Source organism: Callospermophilus lateralis, chromosome 15, assembly GCF_048772815.1.
Source record: "Callospermophilus lateralis isolate mCalLat2 chromosome 15, mCalLat2.hap1, whole genome shotgun sequence".
NCBI lineage: Eukaryota > Metazoa > Chordata > Mammalia > Rodentia > Sciuridae > Callospermophilus > Callospermophilus lateralis.
This window is the reverse complement of record NC_135319.1, coordinates 83,523,861-83,542,189: the sequence shown is the minus strand read 5'-3', so window position 1 is coordinate 83,542,189 and position 18,329 is coordinate 83,523,861. Positions and strand designations below refer to the sequence as shown.

Below are 18,329 nucleotides of genomic sequence, written 5' to 3'. Positions count from 1 at the left end.
CCTTGCTCATTAAAGCATTTCCCTTGCAGTCCTTTCGCCTGCAGATGACTATAGAGAACATGAACCACTTAAAATTCACTCCTCACAAAGACTACACAGCCAACCGCTTGGTCAGTGGACTCCTCCAGCTGCCCAACAACACTTCCCTCTTCATCGATGAAACGCTCCTGGAGCAAGGGCAGCTGGACACCCCAGGTATATACATGGACACCCCCTGTCACCCTTTTCTGGCTAAAGTTAAACCTGGTAATGACTTTTCAAAAGGATGTCTGTGGATAAAGACAAATTTGTATTGGAAAATATTTCAGATGAAGGCTTGGTGTGTGCATTTAATTAAAGTAAACGTCATAAACTGTGCACTCAACTATTTAGTCTTCACGATTTTTAAAGCAGTACATTAGCACAAGTAGCTTTTTAAAGGCTGAATTGGGAGGTTTTGCCTTTAATCTGCTTACCTCAAAGGAGAGGTATAGAGAAGATGTAGTAAAACATTTGATATCTCCCGTTGAACTTTTAAAACATTTTGTAGAGAATCTCTGAAAAAAATATTTAATGGATCAGATGGTTTGAACTAACCTCACTTATGGAGCATATTATAAAATCACAAGAAAGTGGAGTGCCTTATCTTGTGCTCAGGTGAAGAGAATCAAGATGGCACTGTGCTGGTGATCAGTTCAGGAGGTAAAAATAGAAGAAACAGTACTGTAGGCTGTGTACACCTCAGGCAAAGGTGAGAATAGGCCCATTCAAATTGAGTAGGATCACTGTAGCCCTGTGACCACACCACCTAGGAAGTGACCCCACTTGCTGGGGTCCCATTAGTATCCTGTGGTAGATCAGACATTCGGCATTAGGGTGAGTATTCTTTGTCCCAGACAGCTCCAGCAGGCCTCATGCTGTCTGTCTGTGGAACTCATCACCTAGTGAATGTTTGCTTGGGGACACTCAGCTTATAAATCGGTCATCCCTCATAGTCTTTATTTAAGCAGCACAAACGTCACGTCTATAATCCTTGTCAGCCAAACTAATGTTCCTATGATTAAGATCAAGTGACTGAAAATGATGTTCTTACTCTTCTAGGTGTTCACAATGTGACAGCTCTGAGCAACCTAATAACCTGGCAGAAGGTGGACTATGACTTCAGTTACCACCAGATGGAGTTTCCCTGCAGTATCAATGTACTGATTACTTCAGAGGGGCGGTCACTCCTCCCGGTAAAAAGAGTCACTTTTAAATGTAGATGGCTATGTTGTTGTTTTATGTTGGTGTTGCTTCTAAGTTTTATTTCTTCATTGTGGCTGCTGACTATTAATAAGGGAATAAGTTATTTTGTTCCTGCCTTGGGATGGAAACTTACAGCTACCAAGAAGCAGCCATCAGGAAGTCACAGGATCACCTAGCTATTAGCACAGACATGCCCCCATCTGAGCGTACAAAGTAAAAGCTGTCTGCAGGTGGATTAACATCCAGACTTCTGCTTGGTTGCCTTTGTCCCATTATTTTCTGTCACTTACATGAGAAATAGTTTAGCTTTCCTTATTAAATGTCCCTAATCACCTGGTAATGAATTTTATACTTTATGGTGAAATGGAGTAGCTGATCAAGAGGTTTGAATTTTGAGGATGATGAGAAATACATCCCAGATATTTAAAAGGTGTATAGCTACCCTGTAGAGTTCACTTGTGAACATGAGGAATAACCTTTGACATTAGTAAGTTTTCTGTGGAAAAGTACAATAAAAAGTTAAATTGGCCAGGAATGGTAGTGCATGGTGGTGCATGCCTGTAATCCCAGCAACTCAGGAGTCTGAGGCAGGAGGATCTCAATTTCAGGAATAGCCTGGGCTGGGCTGGGGATATAGGTCAGTCGGTAGAGTGCTTGCCTAGTGTGCCCAAGGCCCTGGGTTCATTCCCCAGCACCATTTAAAAAAAAAAAATTATTAACTGCCTTTTAGAGATGTCCACCTTTTTTTATGTTTATTGATACCATTGAGGGTTTTTTTTTTTTTTTCCCCCTTTCCCTTTTGCAGTACTAGGGATTGAATCCAAGGGTACTTTACCACTGAGCTACATTCCCAGACCTCCATTTTTTGGGGTACCATGGATTGAACCCAGGGGCTCATAACCACTGAGCCATATCCCCAGTCCTTTTTTATATCTCATTAGAGTCAGAGTCTTGCTGAGTTGCTCAAGGCCTTGCTAAGTTGCTGAGACTGGTTTTTAACTCACAATCCTCCTGCCTCAGCCTCCTGAGTCTCTGGGATTACAGGCATGTGCCACCACACCCTGCAAAAGCTAGCCTCAGTAATAATTGCTGTGGTAGTTATAATGTATGTAAATCATATTAAAAACTAATTCCCTTTCGCAAAATTAAGTGGTATTTCCTAATTCCCTTGGAAGCTGATAGAGCATGCAGCTTCTGCACATGTAGCTTAATTTAGGAATTTGAAAAATACTGGGTCCCATTTCTCTTTTCAGGCAGACTGTCAGATTCATTTACAGCCTCAGCTAATCCCTCCAAACATGGAGGAGTACACGAATAGCCTCCTCTCGGCAGTGCTGCCTTCTGTGCTGAACAAATTCCGCATCTACCTGACCCTTTTGAGATTCCTGGATTATAGTATATCTGATGAAATAACCAAGGTACTTTCAAGTTACATCAAGGATTTCCCTGTGTAAATTGTAATGTTTTGCCAATTTACGTTTATTATTACAGATGGGGTAAATTTGCTCTTTGCTTTCTATATCTTTCCTTTTTCTTCCTTTATAGTCTTTCATTTGTTTGTTTGAAATAGATATTGTTTTCTGCTGTCTCATTTTATTCCCTGGACTTTTTTAAAAATAATATTTTCTTAGTAGCTTCCCAGGAGCTAAAATTATTAATATCTTTTTTTTGGCGGTGCTGGGGGATTGAACTCGGGGCCTCACACATGCTAGGCAAGTGCTTTTCCCATTGAACCACATCCCCGGCTCTTAATATCCTAATTATATAATCATTTAGGATTAACGGTCAATTTAATTACAAGAATACACAAAAATTTTGCTTCATTATGATTTTTTTTCTCCATGCTATTGTCATAAAAATTCCACCTATATGCATTGATAATTATTACTTTACGTACCCGTCTTTTAAATCAGGCATTTCTCCTGATCTCTATTAACTTTGCAGTTGCCTTTGCTGGTGCCATTTGTTTCATCCTACGGGTTCATGTTCTTGTCTAGCGTCCTTTCATTTCAGCCTAAAGAACTCCCTTTAGTATTTTTTGTAGGACACATCTGTTCATGAGAAAGGTTTTGCTTATCTGGGATTGTCTTTTCTCTCCCATGTAATGGGGATTGAACCAGGGACACTCTACCACTGAGCTATATCCCTGGCCCTTATTGTTTGAGACAGGGTCTCACTAAGTTGCTAAGACCGGCTTCAAACTTGTGATCCTTCTGCTGCAGCCTCCCAAGTCACTGGGATTTCACTGCACCTCGATGGGGTTGTTCTCCTTAAGGCTAATTTTGCTGAATGTAGAATTCTGGGTATCATCTTTTTCTTAGCCCTTTGTTCTTTTCACTGCCTCCTACTTCTGTTCTGTGGTTTCTGGTGACAGGATCCTTCGTACATGATCAGTCATTTTCTATAACATTCAAGAATATCTCTGTTTTGTTTGTTTGTTTGTTATTTCCAATTATTGTGTGTGTGTGTGTGTGTTGCTGCAGAGCAGATCCAGAGTCTCAAATATGCCAGGCAAGGGCTCTGTGCTCTGCCACTGAGCCACAGCTCCTACCTGAACCCTTGTCTTGTCTGGCTTTGCCATTCTCTATTTAGTAAGACATGTTCTCTTAGTTTCCTTTAGTTTGTACAGTAGCCCCTCCCCCCTTACTTACGAAAGATTCATCCCAGGATCCCCAGTGTGAGCCTGAAACCACAGATAATGCTCTCTATGACAGGATTCATGCATTAAGCACAGCAAGAGATTGACAACCATAATTGATGAGAGAACATTTATAGCAATATACTGTAATAAAAGTTCAGTGAATGTGGTCTCTTCCCCTCTCAACTGCCACAAAGGAGGTGGCATACACAGTGTGAATATGCCAATGAAGGATGACATGTTCCAAACAGGACAGGGCAAGATTTTGTCACAACACTTAGAATGGCTCACAATTTAGAACTCTTTTTGGACTGCAGGTAAAAGTGCACCATTGTACACGGTCTCTTTTACTTCTCTGAAGATATTTAAAATAACCAGTTTAAAATGTTTGTCTAGTGGGTCTAATATTTGGGTTTCTTCAGGGACAGTTTCTTTTGACTCTTTTTATTCTCAGTTGGTGGGCTGTGTGTACCTTCATCTTTGCATATCTGATTTTTGTTGATAATCAGACATTTCAAATAACATAATGTGGCACCTCTGTTTTAGAAACTAGGTTGTATGTTAGTGCTTTTAGATTTATCCCCCGCCCCTTTGTTCTAGAAACATTTTAAAAATATCTTTTAGTTGTAGATGGACACAATACCTTTATTTCGTTTTTATTTTTATGTAGTGCTGAGGATCAATCCCAGTCCCTCATGCATGCTAGAAAAGTGCTCTACCACTGAGCCACAATCCTGGCCCCCTTTCCCCTCTTTTTGAGGTTCTAAAGATCAAACACATTGCGTGTGCTAGGCAAGCACTTTACCACTAAGCCATGTCCCCATTGGTGAGTCTTCCAGGAAATCACCAAAAAGGTCAGATAATGACAGTTCTCTGGCAGCCCTGCTTTGAAGAAACTCTGGCCCTGTTCTGTGCTCTAGTCTGCCATTTTTGAAGCTATCATCAGGGGGCCCCGGTATTGTAGAATATGGGAGTAAAGCAAGTTAAAATGCCACAAAGCTCATCTTTCTTACCAAGAATCACCTCTTTTTCCTTCATAAATGTTCCCTAGATTGCTGCTAGGGTCACATTTATTTCCAGAGGTTTGAAAAAGCAGATTCTGATCACTGCTTTCTGCAGTTTTCATGGATGTCACTCTTCCCTATTCAAAGGCATCAGTTGTTATGCAAGTTGCTAATTTGTTTCACCTTCTCATTTTTTTTTTTGTTTAGAATATTTTCATCAGTAGCATTTTTCTGTGTGTAAAATTTCAGTTCTCCATCCTTTTTTCCATCTATATTCTTGTTTGTCTAAGAGGTGGAGCTGACATCCTCATTTTTACATTGATCAAAGGACCAAGTATCTTATTTCTTACAAAAATAATGTTTTTAAAGTACACTTAAGGGAGTTTTAAAGGAACCTTATAAAGTACATTTACTCTTTGAATAAAGGCAGTTGAAGATGATTTTGTGGAAATGCGAAAGAATGACCCTCAGAGTATCACTGCTGATGACCTCCACCAGCTGCTTGTGGTAGCGCGGTGAGTAGTATATATGCTCATAATTGCTTTTTCTGAAAACTGCATTTATTTAGCAGTAACTCAGACTTCTAAAAACAGCAGAATTTTTTTCTTTTTGAACAATGCCTTCTAAAGAAGGGATTATTGAGGGGGAATTCTGTTTGGACAGATGCCTCATAAGTGGAACAGGAATGCTGCTTATCTCTAAGCTTCAAAGAGCCAGCTACCCTCCAATTCTTGCTCTTCCGGGAATTCCTTGTGGGGTCTAACCTAGCTCTTGACTTGTGTGTGGGTGGTCTTTGTCTGGACTGTGGGGGTTTTTTTGTGTGTGGGTGCTTTTTTTTTTGGTACCCAAGATTGAACTCAGGGCCTCTGAGCCACATCCCTAGCCCTTTTTGTTTTTTATTTAGAGACAGGGTCTTGCTAAGTTGCTGGGGCTGGCTTTGAATTCACAATCCTCTGCCTTAGCCTCCAAAGATGCTGGGATTACAGGTGGCACCACTTGGACGCTTTTTTTTAATAGTATTCCTAGATCTTAAGTTTTTTCTTAGACTTAAATGTGTTTCTGTTTCAAACCAGGTTTCTGTCTCTCAGTGCTGGGCAGACGACACTGTCAAGAGAACGATGGCTAAGAGCAAAGCAGCTCGAGTCTTTAAGAAGAAACAGGCTTCAACAGCAAAAATGTGTGAATGGAAATGAACTTTAAACTTCTGATACCTATTTGAGGAGTAACGGGCAAACTGTAGCCACGTTATTGTAAAATTCAAATATCATTTATACCACAGTTTTATACATAATTTGTATCAAAACCCAATGACTTTTCCTGAAATCAAGCCTGGTGACATCTGAAGTTTATACGATACTCAGTGAGGGCTTTTACCTTACTGATTTTATGGAACTTTTGAAGTTTTGTTTTATAATGATATAAATTAGTAATGGTGTACAAAAATGTATTTGATATTAAAAGTTTAATATTGATAAATGTTGCTGATTATACCTATTTCCTTAGCTGCAGCTAAGTCATAGGCCAGACTCTGTTCAAATGCTAATGTTAACTTCATTTGAAGAAAATTGTTGTAATTTCAAAGTTGGAGGGATTGTGCTCTTGAGATTTCTGTGTCTTTCCAATTAACAGTGGATTTGAGTATGTTCAGTAGTCCAAGTTTGGTGAATGGACATACTTGCTAGATTCATGGGTAAAATCCTATAGTATCATTTCCCAGATATTTGGCCACAGAAACATTCTAACAGTTATTAACAGCTTGAAAAACTAACCTTTTACATGGCACTGGTACCCAGATTTTGCATTTTATGGACCAGTAAAATTCTGAAAATTTGGGGACAGGGTTGTCAATTTATTTTGACAAGTAATCTGAAAGAAATCATTGTGGATATATTTGAGTTTTTTTTTTTTTTAATAAAAGGACAATCTCAGAATAAGAGGTAGTCTTTTAAATGGAATAAATATAGCTTTTTGAAGAACGCTATATTGTCCTTATGTTTCTCATTACATCCCAGTACATTTGGAAACTACTATTTTATGGGACTCACTTAAGGGAACACAACCTAATGAAGTTCTGCTGAAATTAAAAAAAAAAAAAAAAATCTAAGTAGACTTAAAAAATATTTTTTAAAATAACTCTTTAGGAAAAACTTTTTTTTAATGGTACTGAGATGGAAGGTAGGGCCTCACCTCTGTTAGGCAAGCTGCACCACTGCACTGTATCCCCAGAAGAGAAAAAAGGATTTTTTTTTTTTTTAATTTTATTTTAGTTATCGGCGGATACATCTTCATTTGTATGTGGTGCTGAGGATCGAACCCGGGCCGCACGCATGCCAGGCGAGCGCGCTACCGCTTGAGCCACATCCCCAGCCCAGAAAAAAGGATTTTAAAACTAATAAATGGCATTTAGTTACTTTAAAGATTGGATTTTGAGACATAGAAGTTTATCAGTTCCAAATGTGCTGGATGAAGAAATATTATCTGCTAGTCCTGTAAAGGCCCAATGCAAGGTTATGTTTTCCCCAGACCAATTGGTTTTGATGTACAAATCTTTAAAGGAATGAAATATTACTAATATGTAGAAAGCAAAATAGTATCATTGTGGCAATAAGTCTTTAGAAGGGTTAGAATGCTTTTTTAAGCTACCAATGGTATATATAAATCTAGTAACTTACCTCATTGAAAACAGGTCAATTAAATGAGTCCTTAAAATTTTTTTCATGTAAGGAAGGCTTAAGTTGACATTGATTTTAACCAAGAAAACAGGGTCAGCCTTGAAAAGTCAAGGAATTCATTATGCCTAATGAAGGGAAGTAAAAATTAGTTGTTCTTTTCCTACATTTAAATCTATTTTTATAAACTAATGTAAATAATGTTTATATTAGAATTCTAACTGGTTTTCATTTTTATAACTGGTAGACTACACCCTTCCTTCAACTTTCAGAAATAAAATGAAGGCTCAACTGAATCTGAGAATGAAAAACATCTTTGTCCTAGAACAAAGTAGGTTAGTTTCCATGTGTCTTGACTGTGCCAATGTAAATGATAATCTACCAAAGAAATCATAATTTTGCTTGATCTTGCAGAAACATTCCCTTGAAATAAAACTTCCCCAATTATCAGTACCTTGGACTGTTTTTCATGAATTATGTAAGATATGATCTATGTGGACAAGCCCTGTGTTCACTTGGAAACACATTACAGGGTGAATTTAAGTACAGGAGATGGTGCAAATGCTCTCCTGCCCACGACCCACCCAGGCAGATTACACACTCTCCCTTACCTAGGAACACACACCTTCAGATTTGTTGTTCTTATTAAAGACAAGATTATTAATCCAGACATTATATATCCTTGTTTTAAACATTGCCTTAACTTTAGTTTTCAAAAAATCTCTTTGGAATTCATTTCTGTGGAACTTATATATGCTTATTTTCTCACCTGATCTTGGCCTGTATTTTTACTTGTGTTGTGGAACATTATTTTCAAGACCAAGTTGGTAAGAACAGAATAAAGCATTCAATTTTGAATGTTTGGAATTTAAAAGTACTGTTTGATTCACTTTCATCATTTTCAAAATCATGAGAATACTTCAAAGAACTGAAATGACACTCAGAATAAGTATGCAGTTATAACAAATTTACCACTTGTGAATTCTTTAAATCAAACCCTTGATCAAATGTCATGCAAGGAACTCTCACACATTATTTTAAATTACAATGGTACTTTATTTTAATAGTCACAAGATTTGACACTTCAAAAAAAAAACCCAAAAAACACCACTAATAAATAACAAACGTGGAATGCTTATTAAAGTCACAGTAGACATAATGTTCAGCCGAGAATCATTTTGAGATATCAGAGAAACCAATACTTGCTGGAATATGCTGTGTAGCTTTCTTACTATTTGGGTTATATAGAGGCCCCGGTTCTTTGTGGACAGGGTTATGGTCGAAAAACCAGTTTCAGCACAAGTTGTGCTTCAGACTAAATTTTCAATAGTTGCGACAGTTGCACAAGATGTTGAAGAATGCCCCCCCGGAAAAAGGTTAAAATTTGAAAACTTCCTTCTAGAATTTCCAGTAGCCAATATATTCTTACATCCCTGAAAACAGAGCAAAATGAAATTTAATAGATAATGCCATTCATATTGACAAGACAGGTTTATATTATACTTGGCAAGTGTACATTTTGGGGAATATATTCAAGTTGGAACTTGGGAAAAATCAGGACCAAATGAGAATGTTTCTTGACCAGTGTCAAAAATCCTCAATCAACTTCCTAGAAAATGATTAAAAGCCATCACAACTGAACAACTTTTTTAAATATTCAGATGTTTCTCCACACTTGGAACACTAAAGTCACTAAAAACTAAAGTGTATGATCCACCTTGTAGAGGTAATGCATAGGAAGGAACTGACAACATAAAACTCCTGAGCCTTTAAATGGGTCAATGTCTAACCTTTATATCTGCTTCCTAGAGTCCATTCTTCTTTTCCCTCTAAAAACCAGTTCAAGTTGTCCTGAAGTGACCTGTTACAGAATATAAACCGTTCAGGTCTACAGAATCTAGGATTTTGGATTTCTATCCTTGACTCCAATTTGGAAACCTCAGGTTCAGACTTCTTTAAAACACTTCCCAATAAAAAAAAAAAAAAAATTGTAATCCGTAGATTAAGACATACAAGTTAAAATAGCCTAATATGTGAAAACTCCTTTTTGAACTTTCAAATAAAAGCCAAAGGCTTTTTTGTGGCCAAAATCTAAATCTGAATTATTCGTGTCTGGCATTGTGTAAACATATTTTTAAGTTCCTTTTGCTGGACTTCGTTAACTACTTCTGGCTCTGCAGGACTCTTCTGAACTTTAGCTACTGCCAAGTTTATGCCATGGGTTAACCCAGCTTGTGTAATACTAGCAACCTGGACCATGGAACTGCGAATCTTTGCAAAGGGAGAGACTGCTCTGCTACTACTGCTCTCTGAAGGAGAAGGAGTTACATGAAGCCCTGACTCAAGTTCCAACATGCCTGAACCAGAACCAGGGGTCTTTTGAAATATAACAGAGTGCACTGGTTCAACTGACAAAAACTGTGGGCCTGTTGCAGAAAAAGACACATCTAATTGAGATGGTCGAGAAGGTATAAGTTCTGCTGATTCTGATTTGGTTTCTTCATTAGAAACCTGATTGCTCATATGATTTCCTTCCTCACTAGCTTGCTGAGACACATACCTGATCTCTGATAGCTCCGTCATTTTGTTTTGTGCGTCTTGCACAAATCTGTGGCAATAAATATCCACAGGCTTGGCAAAACCAGTCAATATATGTATATTGTCAGCAGAAGGACTTTTTTTCAAAGGAGACACCCGGCCTTTTCCAAGCCCACTTCCATGAGCAACAGTAATGTCTGAAAGAGCATGAATGCTAACATCAGTGCTGCTGATAGACTGGGATCGACTGCCTAATCGAGGTGCTGAAGCAATAATACCACAACTAGGAAGAACATAATCTACTGGCCCTACACTCTCTAAAGAATTAGCTAGCTGCCTGTCTTCATCAGACTTGGAATTTGTAAGGAATTCATCAGAGTGGTATGAGTCATTATCTGAAGACATGTCCCCATCAGACTCTGCCTGGACCTTATTGTCCATCACTCCTGAGTGTTCCAAAGTCTCAAGACTACTATCTGATTTCCAAAGACTGACTTTTAAATTTGGTTTTAGAAAGTTAACTTTCATTTCAGGTTTCGTGAAGTTTCCTAACTTTCGAAGGTTGCCAATATTTACATTGGATTTGGTCTGCTTCACTTTTTGATTTAGAGATGAAAATTTGCTCATTAAAAAATTCTTCCCCTGGGCCAAAGAGCCTTGGTTTTGAGATCTGATACCAATGATGTCTTCGTGAGGTTTACTGCTCTTCCTATAAATTAGAAAAGAAAAATGTCAATTGTCCATGGAATCCAGTATCACCATTCTAATAAATGAAGATGATTTGCTTAGTTAAATTGATTCTGATTTATGAAAACTGCATCCTTTAATTGATAAGCCAAAATAACTTCTTGGGATTTGACAATAAAATAACACTCTCCGATAGAAATATGAGAGCTACATAAGAAATTTAAATGTGGTTTCCCCCATTCCTCCCTTGGACATACCTTTAAAGAACTAAGACCTTGGATAATAATGTCTTTATTCTTGGAAGAAAATCTTAGAAGTGGTATGCTCACCTCTCAAGTTTTTTCTCAATTATAGGTACATCCAATCCCATAGCTTGCTTGGTTATCTGAAGCATCTCTGCAATGCACTGAAGGGTATCTGAAACCCAAATATAACCACTTAACATCTCCCAAAACATACTAAAAATAAAGCTGCTCAAATTCATACAAGCTTGACTAAAATCTGTGGTCATGCACTTAAATACAGGTTTAAAAATTGCTACTTGTTCACTAGTCTCCCAACTAATTTAAAATGTTCTAAAACAAATTTTAACAGAAGATATAGAGAATCCATTCAAAGAAACTCCCTGTGATCCTGGGAACAGAGTTCGTATTTAAAGATGTCAGATCACAATGCTGGACCACTACACTGTAGGCAATGTCCCCAATTCCATTTGGACTCAGAAGAATAGAATATATCAAGCCCACTGCTGAATATTTTTTATATCTTCCTCTTTTTTACCTTTTCCATCTTCTTCTGGATTACGCATTACAGCTCTCAGTGTATGGAAATAACCACTTGCTTCTTTATATCTGTAGTGCAGTCGCATGCAGGAGAACTTTGGTTTACCAAAGAGTGTGGGTTCAGGACCTAAAAACCCAAATGAATACATGTAAAGTTATACCTTTCACATGACATTCACTTTCCTCTGTCACTTCAAAAGATCAACAAAACATTCATCAACTAGGTAGGTAACAAGTTTTCATAATCTAAATGAGAATGTGCAAAAGACAAGCTTATCGTGACCTTTTGATTTGATGACATATAAAAACTCTTTCAGTCTCAATTATTTAAACTTGATCCCTGGTGTTATCTTCACAAGGCAAAAATAATAGAAACCCAGTTAATATTATCAGACTGTATCTATCACTACTCTCTAAGACTAGAAAAGAAGTCTAAAGACAAAGACTACTTGAAATATCCTCTTCTGGTTTCTACCAGATACTTACTCCACCAGTCACTAGGTCAAATAATCTGACCTACACTTGGAAGCAACAGAGTTGGTAAGTATGTTAAAATTTACCTATTTCTATTTTTTCCAGGCCTTCTAGACTCAATCGTTGATATTGGCTTACTTTATCAACTTCATCATCGTAACTAGGAAGACGGAGGAAAAAAAAGATTACAATTAAAAGCATTTTTCAGCCAACAAGCCAAATATAACTAGCAAACTACTACATGCAGTTAAAATAAAATCTTCCCTAGCACAATAGTCTGGAGTAGAGTTAAAACATAAGAAATATTTTCTAAACAAGAATAACATATAGTTTAACAGCTAAAGAAAATTGGCTTATAGATCTTATACTAAAAAAGAAACCAATTACAAGGCAAAAAAAAATTGTTACAAAAATTTTAAAAAACAAAATCTAAAACCTAACCTAAAATGAAGGCAGAACACTCAAAACTACTTAGAAATATTTCAGCAGATGAAAATTCCATGTGATTTATACCAACAGGCATCTGAAATGAGGACTAAAAATATAATTCTAACAAAGCCAAAAATAAGTAAATATTTATTAAGAAAATATAAATTAAAACTCAATTCTGCTAGAGCATGAGGAAATAATAAAATACTTTTATTTTGCAACTGGCATTGTTAATTGGTAGTCTTTCTGGGAATAGATCTGACAATGAACCTCAAAAGTCACATAATTTCACATATCCTCTTGACCAAAGAGAAGCTGGTGTGCATGCACAGGGACGTATACATACAAGTTATCTGTATATGAATAGCTAACATCATTCATAGTAGCGAAAATCTGGAGGTAATTCGATACCTAACAATGGGGAAAATGCTTTATATGGTATGCTGATACAAAATGGAGTATATGAAGATCTGGTAGCTACACAGGTAATAATATTAAGCTAAAAAAACACTGTGTGATTCTTAAAAAACAGATTAATAATTCTTAAATTTTTCAAACTGAAAAATATTTCAATGAAATTTTATAATAATAAAAACCAGATTCTTTAAAATTTTTTGCTATGAATTCTAAAAAAAAATTTTTTTCCAAATTTAAAAAGAAAATTGAAAGCTCAAAACGAATAAAGCAACTTACTAGGCCACGTAGTAGGCAGAGTTAGAAAGCAGTAGCAGCACATCCACATCTCTATGAGTAGCATCAATGAGGCTAAACAAACATGACACAGGTAATTAAATATCTTCATCTGCATTTTTGGTCAAGCATATTCCTACAGCAGAGTCATTATGACAAAAGACTAGCCAGGTGAACAAAAGAAAAACAATTTGGAGTTAAATGTAATGCAATCAATGCATTTGGAAAATTTTAAAGCAATAAGAAAAACAGATTTGGGAAGTGGGGGAGGTGGAAAGAAGGACTGGATCTGAGAAGTCCTTTCTCAAAGAGAGGTAGCCAGAAAAGGGGAAAAGTGGGAGTCCACAGGGGAAACAGGATAATTGGGGGGGGGGGGCGGGGAGGTGGTAGGCGGTTAGTGGGAAGATATGAAAATGTAAGACAGAGGAATCATAGATTACCTCATTGTCTAACATTCAAAACAACACTATACATTTAAGATATTTTACACTCCTACAGAATACATCTCTTCAAAGAGTTTTACATAAATATAACATTTATGTGCAAAAATGAAACAAATCCAAGCTACATTCCATTTCTCACTACAGATCAAAATAAATAAAAAATACAAGTTACAAACCAGATGAGTGTTGATGGACCATTAAATCAAAATCATAGTAAAATGTATCTCGTAAAATTAATAAGGAAACGATCAAAGTATAAAATCTACAAACTTATGACAATAGGAAGAATGTGAAAATATGAAAATATTAATCTAATATCAACAGGCTTTCCATGATCAAAAGGTGGTGCATTCTCATAACTAGTCTCTAAATTCCACTGGAAGAGTGGACATTTCTGTCTTAAGATTTCAAGATTTCACAACAAAATCGCTAGATCTTATAAAAACGCCAATGGAAAAGCAAATGGAAAACAATAGCGGAAAAAAGATTCTTAGATGGAACGAATTTAAGCCACTACTTAATCTGCGTAAGAATGAGGTCATTGTTTAACCGGTACTGCGGGATTTACTAACATCTTCAACTGCAGTCTTCCACATCCGCGGCACCTTGCTGCGGCATGACTCTAGCAGTCATCTAAAACAACAAATGCACCTTAATTTTCGTCTAATAAACTGAAGAACACAATGAGGATGAATAAGATGCCAGAACCCCAATAAAACAGATTGATTCTAAGAGCCAATATTTGAGCATTATCCGATGAATGGGAAAAAGAAAACCACATATTCAACGATCCAGGGAGCTTGATTGAGAATAATACCGAATAACACAGCAATATGCGATTTCATTTTATTCATTGATACTTACGTGCATTCAGAAAATTGTTGCTTGAGTCAAGCCCAAAAAATACGTCACGACACATATTTTTATATGAAATGAATTCTACTCTACTAATTACAGAGATTACTTTCATCCTATCTTCCTAATTTGGCATTAATATTTACATCAGGCAAACATGATCCTCAGTCTAAAACATTATGTCCTTAATGAAAAGCACTTGGCACATAATAGGCGGTCGAAAAATGTCGGCCCTCCCCCCACCCGCATTTTTACTGAAGTCTTAACTGCAGTAAATACTTAATTTCCCTCCCCACCCACCCTTACCCCATTAAAAAAAAAAAAAAAAAAAGCACTTTTAATACGAACAAGAAAAAGAAAGACCCCTTAGGTGCTTCCCCACCCCCCACATCTGCAGCCCTGAGGATGCTGCTCTATTCATTTTTGTTTTCCCGCCACTGAGGCAAACCCTCCTTCCACACTATGAAGACAAAAATCGCCAGCACCACATGCAGCCCGACCACCGCGACAATAGTCGCATAGAAGGCGCTGTCTTCAGGGGACATTAACATCAGGCTCTGGAAAAGAAGTAATTTACAGGAAAAATATAACCCCACAGGAACTTTAACCATAAGTCCTGCAAAAAGGAGAAAAATCTTAAAAGTCATGGCAAGAACGCCTTCAGACTTGGGCTCGGCAGCATTGGCAGCTGCAGCCCGCTGCGCGGTTGGTGGAGGCCGGTGGGAGCGCGGCATTGTCAGTCAGTCGGTCCGGTCCGTCCGTCCGTCCGTCGATGTCTCGAAGCTCAGCCTGGATCCACCTGCACCCTAGCTTGCGCCTGCAGCGAATGCGGCAACTGCTATGCGGCCGCGCCAAGTCACGCCCAGGGGACACGTCTGGTTTCCGGCCGCCCACTTCCGGCAGTGGCTGATTGGCAGTGCGCATGCGCGCCTTGCTCTGCGCATCCAGAGCCCTCCATGGAGGGCACGGACCCCGGCCCGGTGGGGGAAGGGCGCTGGGTGGTCGGCTCCCGCGATACTTGGCTCGCGCCTTTGCAACGGTCGGCGAGCAGGGGACCTCGGCCGTATCTGACCCAGTAATAGGCCTAATGGAGAGTGGTTATCCCGTGGCTAATCACCCAGCGAAACCTGGTAGGGGCAGCGGCCTTGAGTGTCCAGAGGGCGAGCTGAATAGAACTGCTACACACTTGGCTTTGTAGAGTGGCTGAAGGACATACCTGTAGTTTACTCTCAAATTTAAGGTCCTCTTTCCCATTATCGCCAGACTGTGCTGCAACAGCTGGAGGCGGGAAAGGAGGTGGCGGGAAAGGACACAAAAGGCCTGAGAGGTCAGCCCTTACGTGCAGGGGCTGTAGGAAATGGCCCTGTTGCGCTGGACAGCTCCCACAGGGCCCAGGCGGAAAAGCGCCGCAGCCCCAGGCTCCCGCCAGCCACGGCTTGCCGCAACTATGCTGCGGCAGTGACTGCGGTTTGGCGAGGGAGGCACTGTCTCACGCATAATTAAGGGGATTAATGCAGTACTTTTAAAAATCAAAATTACTGTAAAAATATGACCAAGACATCAAAAAATTAAGACAGGATGGATTTCTGCATTTGTACAATCCTTCCTTGTTTGCCTGACCTTAATCCCCACCCAGATCTTTTTAAAATTTTATTTACAACTCAATAAAAATATAAACGTTTCAATTTAAAAATAGGCAATGAATTCGAATGACATTTTTTTCCCTAAGGAAGATACAAAAAGAGCCAACAAGCACAAGAAAAAAAAAAAATCCTCAACATTTGTCATTAGGGAAGTGCAAATCAAAGCTAAAAAAGGTATACCTTACTTCAAATACACTAGGATGACAAAAAATCTTTTTAAAAGGGGAAAATAAGTGTTGGTCAAGTCTGGAGAAATTGGAACCCTCATACATGCTGGTGTAAGTATGAAGTAGCACAGCCACTGTGGAAAATATTTTGGCAGCTTCTCAAAAATCAAACGGGATTACCAAATGAGCTGGCAATTTTATGCCAAAATATACACTCAAATGAACTGAAAATATGTGCAAACAAAAGCTTGAATACAAATGTTCATGCAACACTGTAATAGCCAAAATGTGGAGATAATCCAAAAGTTGTGTATATCCATACAATGGAATGCTGTTCAGTTACTTGAAAAAATGAGGTTTATGCCACAATGTGGATAAACTCCAAAAACATGTGAGATCAACCAGTCACAAAAAAGTATTATTCAACTTGTATGAATTGTAGACCACTCCATCCCCCATATTTCCTGAGCTTCCAAAAGGGGTTCATGTTGGAGTCAGCCACAGAGTGATTTAGTGCCTCTCATTAAAAAGAAATATCATGACTTCTGATAGACATACCCCTTCCTTCTATCCAAGCCAAGAAGCTAAAACATGATCTGAGAAGCCACCACCTTCAAAGTATCAGCCTCACCATCTGCTCCATCCATCTCATCCTATCCCAAAGCTTCAACAAAAGCAGTTTCCAGCAAAACAATAAGAACAGGAACACACAAAGGCCAAAATACCTGGCACGTGGCCAGTGCTTCAACCATTGTGAGATACAGCCAGTCTGGCACAGTCAGCCTTAGAGGAGATTCTTCTGGAGAGTCTCAAACTTTAGCTGCAGTGCCTTGAGAATCAACATGTCATTCCCTCAGACACTAACTCTGTCCTGGTTAGCAATGGGACTCCCCTGCACACCTCTGCCTTAGACCTGAGGCAGCTTCTCTGGATCAAAGAGCTAACAGAACCACTCTCCATCAGGCACTGGCTCCATGTTAGTGGAGAAAACACTTTTACAACCAATAAGACAAGAAGGTAGCATCTCAGCTGATGATTCTTCGGTTGATGGGAGATCCAGAGTTTTTCAGTATTCCAAAGGTTACCAATTCCAGAGTTACCAAAGACTGTGATACAGATGGGCCTATTTTATACACAAGGAAGAAGATGAGAACGAGGATGGCTGTAGAAGCTTTGGCAAGTAAAAAAGGCAAAGGATACTTTGCATCACTCAATAACCAACCACCTGAGGAAGAATTAGAGGACAAATATATCATGTAATAACATCTGAGGAAGAGAAGGGAATCTAAGGACAAACTAGAAACTAGTCAGGAAACTCAGCAAGAGGCCCACACCTGAATATACCCTAAAACAAAAGAATGAAGAAGTAGAACAAGAAACAAAATACAACTAAAAGGGGGCTGGAATTGTGGCTCAGCAATGGAGTGCTTGCCTCGCACGTGTGAGGTGCTGGGTTCGATCCTCAGTACCACATAAAAATAAACAAAGGTATTGTGTCCATCTACAACTAAAAATATATGTATATATATTAAAAGAAAATACAACTAAAAGGCCAACTCAACAAAAAGCTCAGCCTGAGATCACAGTGACACAGTTTCAAGCATGAAGTATCCTGTGACTTAATGAGTATACAAAGATTACTATTCCCTTGCCTGTGACTGCCAATACACAGTCCTACAAACAAGACAGCAATAAGGACAGAATAAATAAACAAGACTGCATTGTCCATCATGAAATATAAAACTAACCCTGGGTTTCAATCCTAGTATAAACATTAAAATATATATGTATGTAAACACATGTACATATATATTTTATATTTTTTGGTACCAAAATATAGTTTTTAAACAAATGGCTTAAAAGAACACAAATTTTTTGCTAAGATGTGTGAGAAAAACCTCACCTCACTTTAAAGGTATGCAAATTCTATCCATACATACAGTATTTACTATGAAAATGAAATCTTCCATGACATTAACGTCATGGAAGTTTTGTCTATGAAGTAAGTCAATGTTACTTTTTATTAATGTTAATATATGTAAATACTATCTTCATTTGATTGTGCTTTGAAGCATATTTAATGTCC

At 38.2% G+C, this 18,329-nt stretch overlaps 2 protein-coding genes across 9 annotated transcripts in view; one reads left to right on the top strand and one right to left on the bottom strand.

Moving 5' to 3' along the window:
- The window catches only part of Mcmbp (minichromosome maintenance complex binding protein), a 39,108-nt gene extending 31,120 nt beyond the window's left edge, over nt 1-7,988 (top strand). For all 3 annotated transcript variants that reach the window (XM_076834559.1, XM_076834558.1, XM_076834560.1), the window contains 5 exons: nt 30-195; nt 1,081-1,214; nt 2,478-2,642; nt 5,293-5,381; nt 5,940-7,988. In XM_076834559.1, the coding sequence (XP_076690674.1) occupies nt 30-195; nt 1,081-1,214; nt 2,478-2,642; nt 5,293-5,381; nt 5,940-6,066 (681 nt within the window). In that variant the 3' untranslated portion in view covers nt 6,067-7,988. The remainder of the gene's footprint in view (nt 1-29; nt 196-1,080; nt 1,215-2,477; nt 2,643-5,292; nt 5,382-5,939) is intronic.
- Nucleotides 7,989-8,591: 603 nt separating this feature from the next.
- Nucleotides 8,592-18,329, bottom strand: part of Inpp5f (inositol polyphosphate-5-phosphatase F) — an 81,403-nt gene continuing 71,665 nt past the window's right edge. For 3 of the 6 annotated variants that reach the window (XM_076834445.1, XM_076834447.1, XM_076834449.1), the window contains 5 exons: nt 13,139-13,210; nt 12,103-12,176; nt 11,541-11,669; nt 11,090-11,177; nt 8,873-10,782 (listed from right to left, as the gene is read on the bottom strand). In XM_076834445.1, coding sequence (XP_076690560.1) covers nt 9,627-10,782; nt 11,090-11,177; nt 11,541-11,669; nt 12,103-12,176; nt 13,139-13,210 — 1,519 coding nt within the window. In that variant the 3' untranslated portion in view covers nt 8,873-9,626. Of the gene's footprint in view, nt 10,783-11,089; nt 11,178-11,540; nt 11,670-12,102; nt 12,177-13,138; nt 13,211-18,329 lie in introns of all 6 variants that reach the window. The other 3 variants (XM_076834448.1, XM_076834446.1, XM_076834451.1) reach the window with 3 other exon arrangements.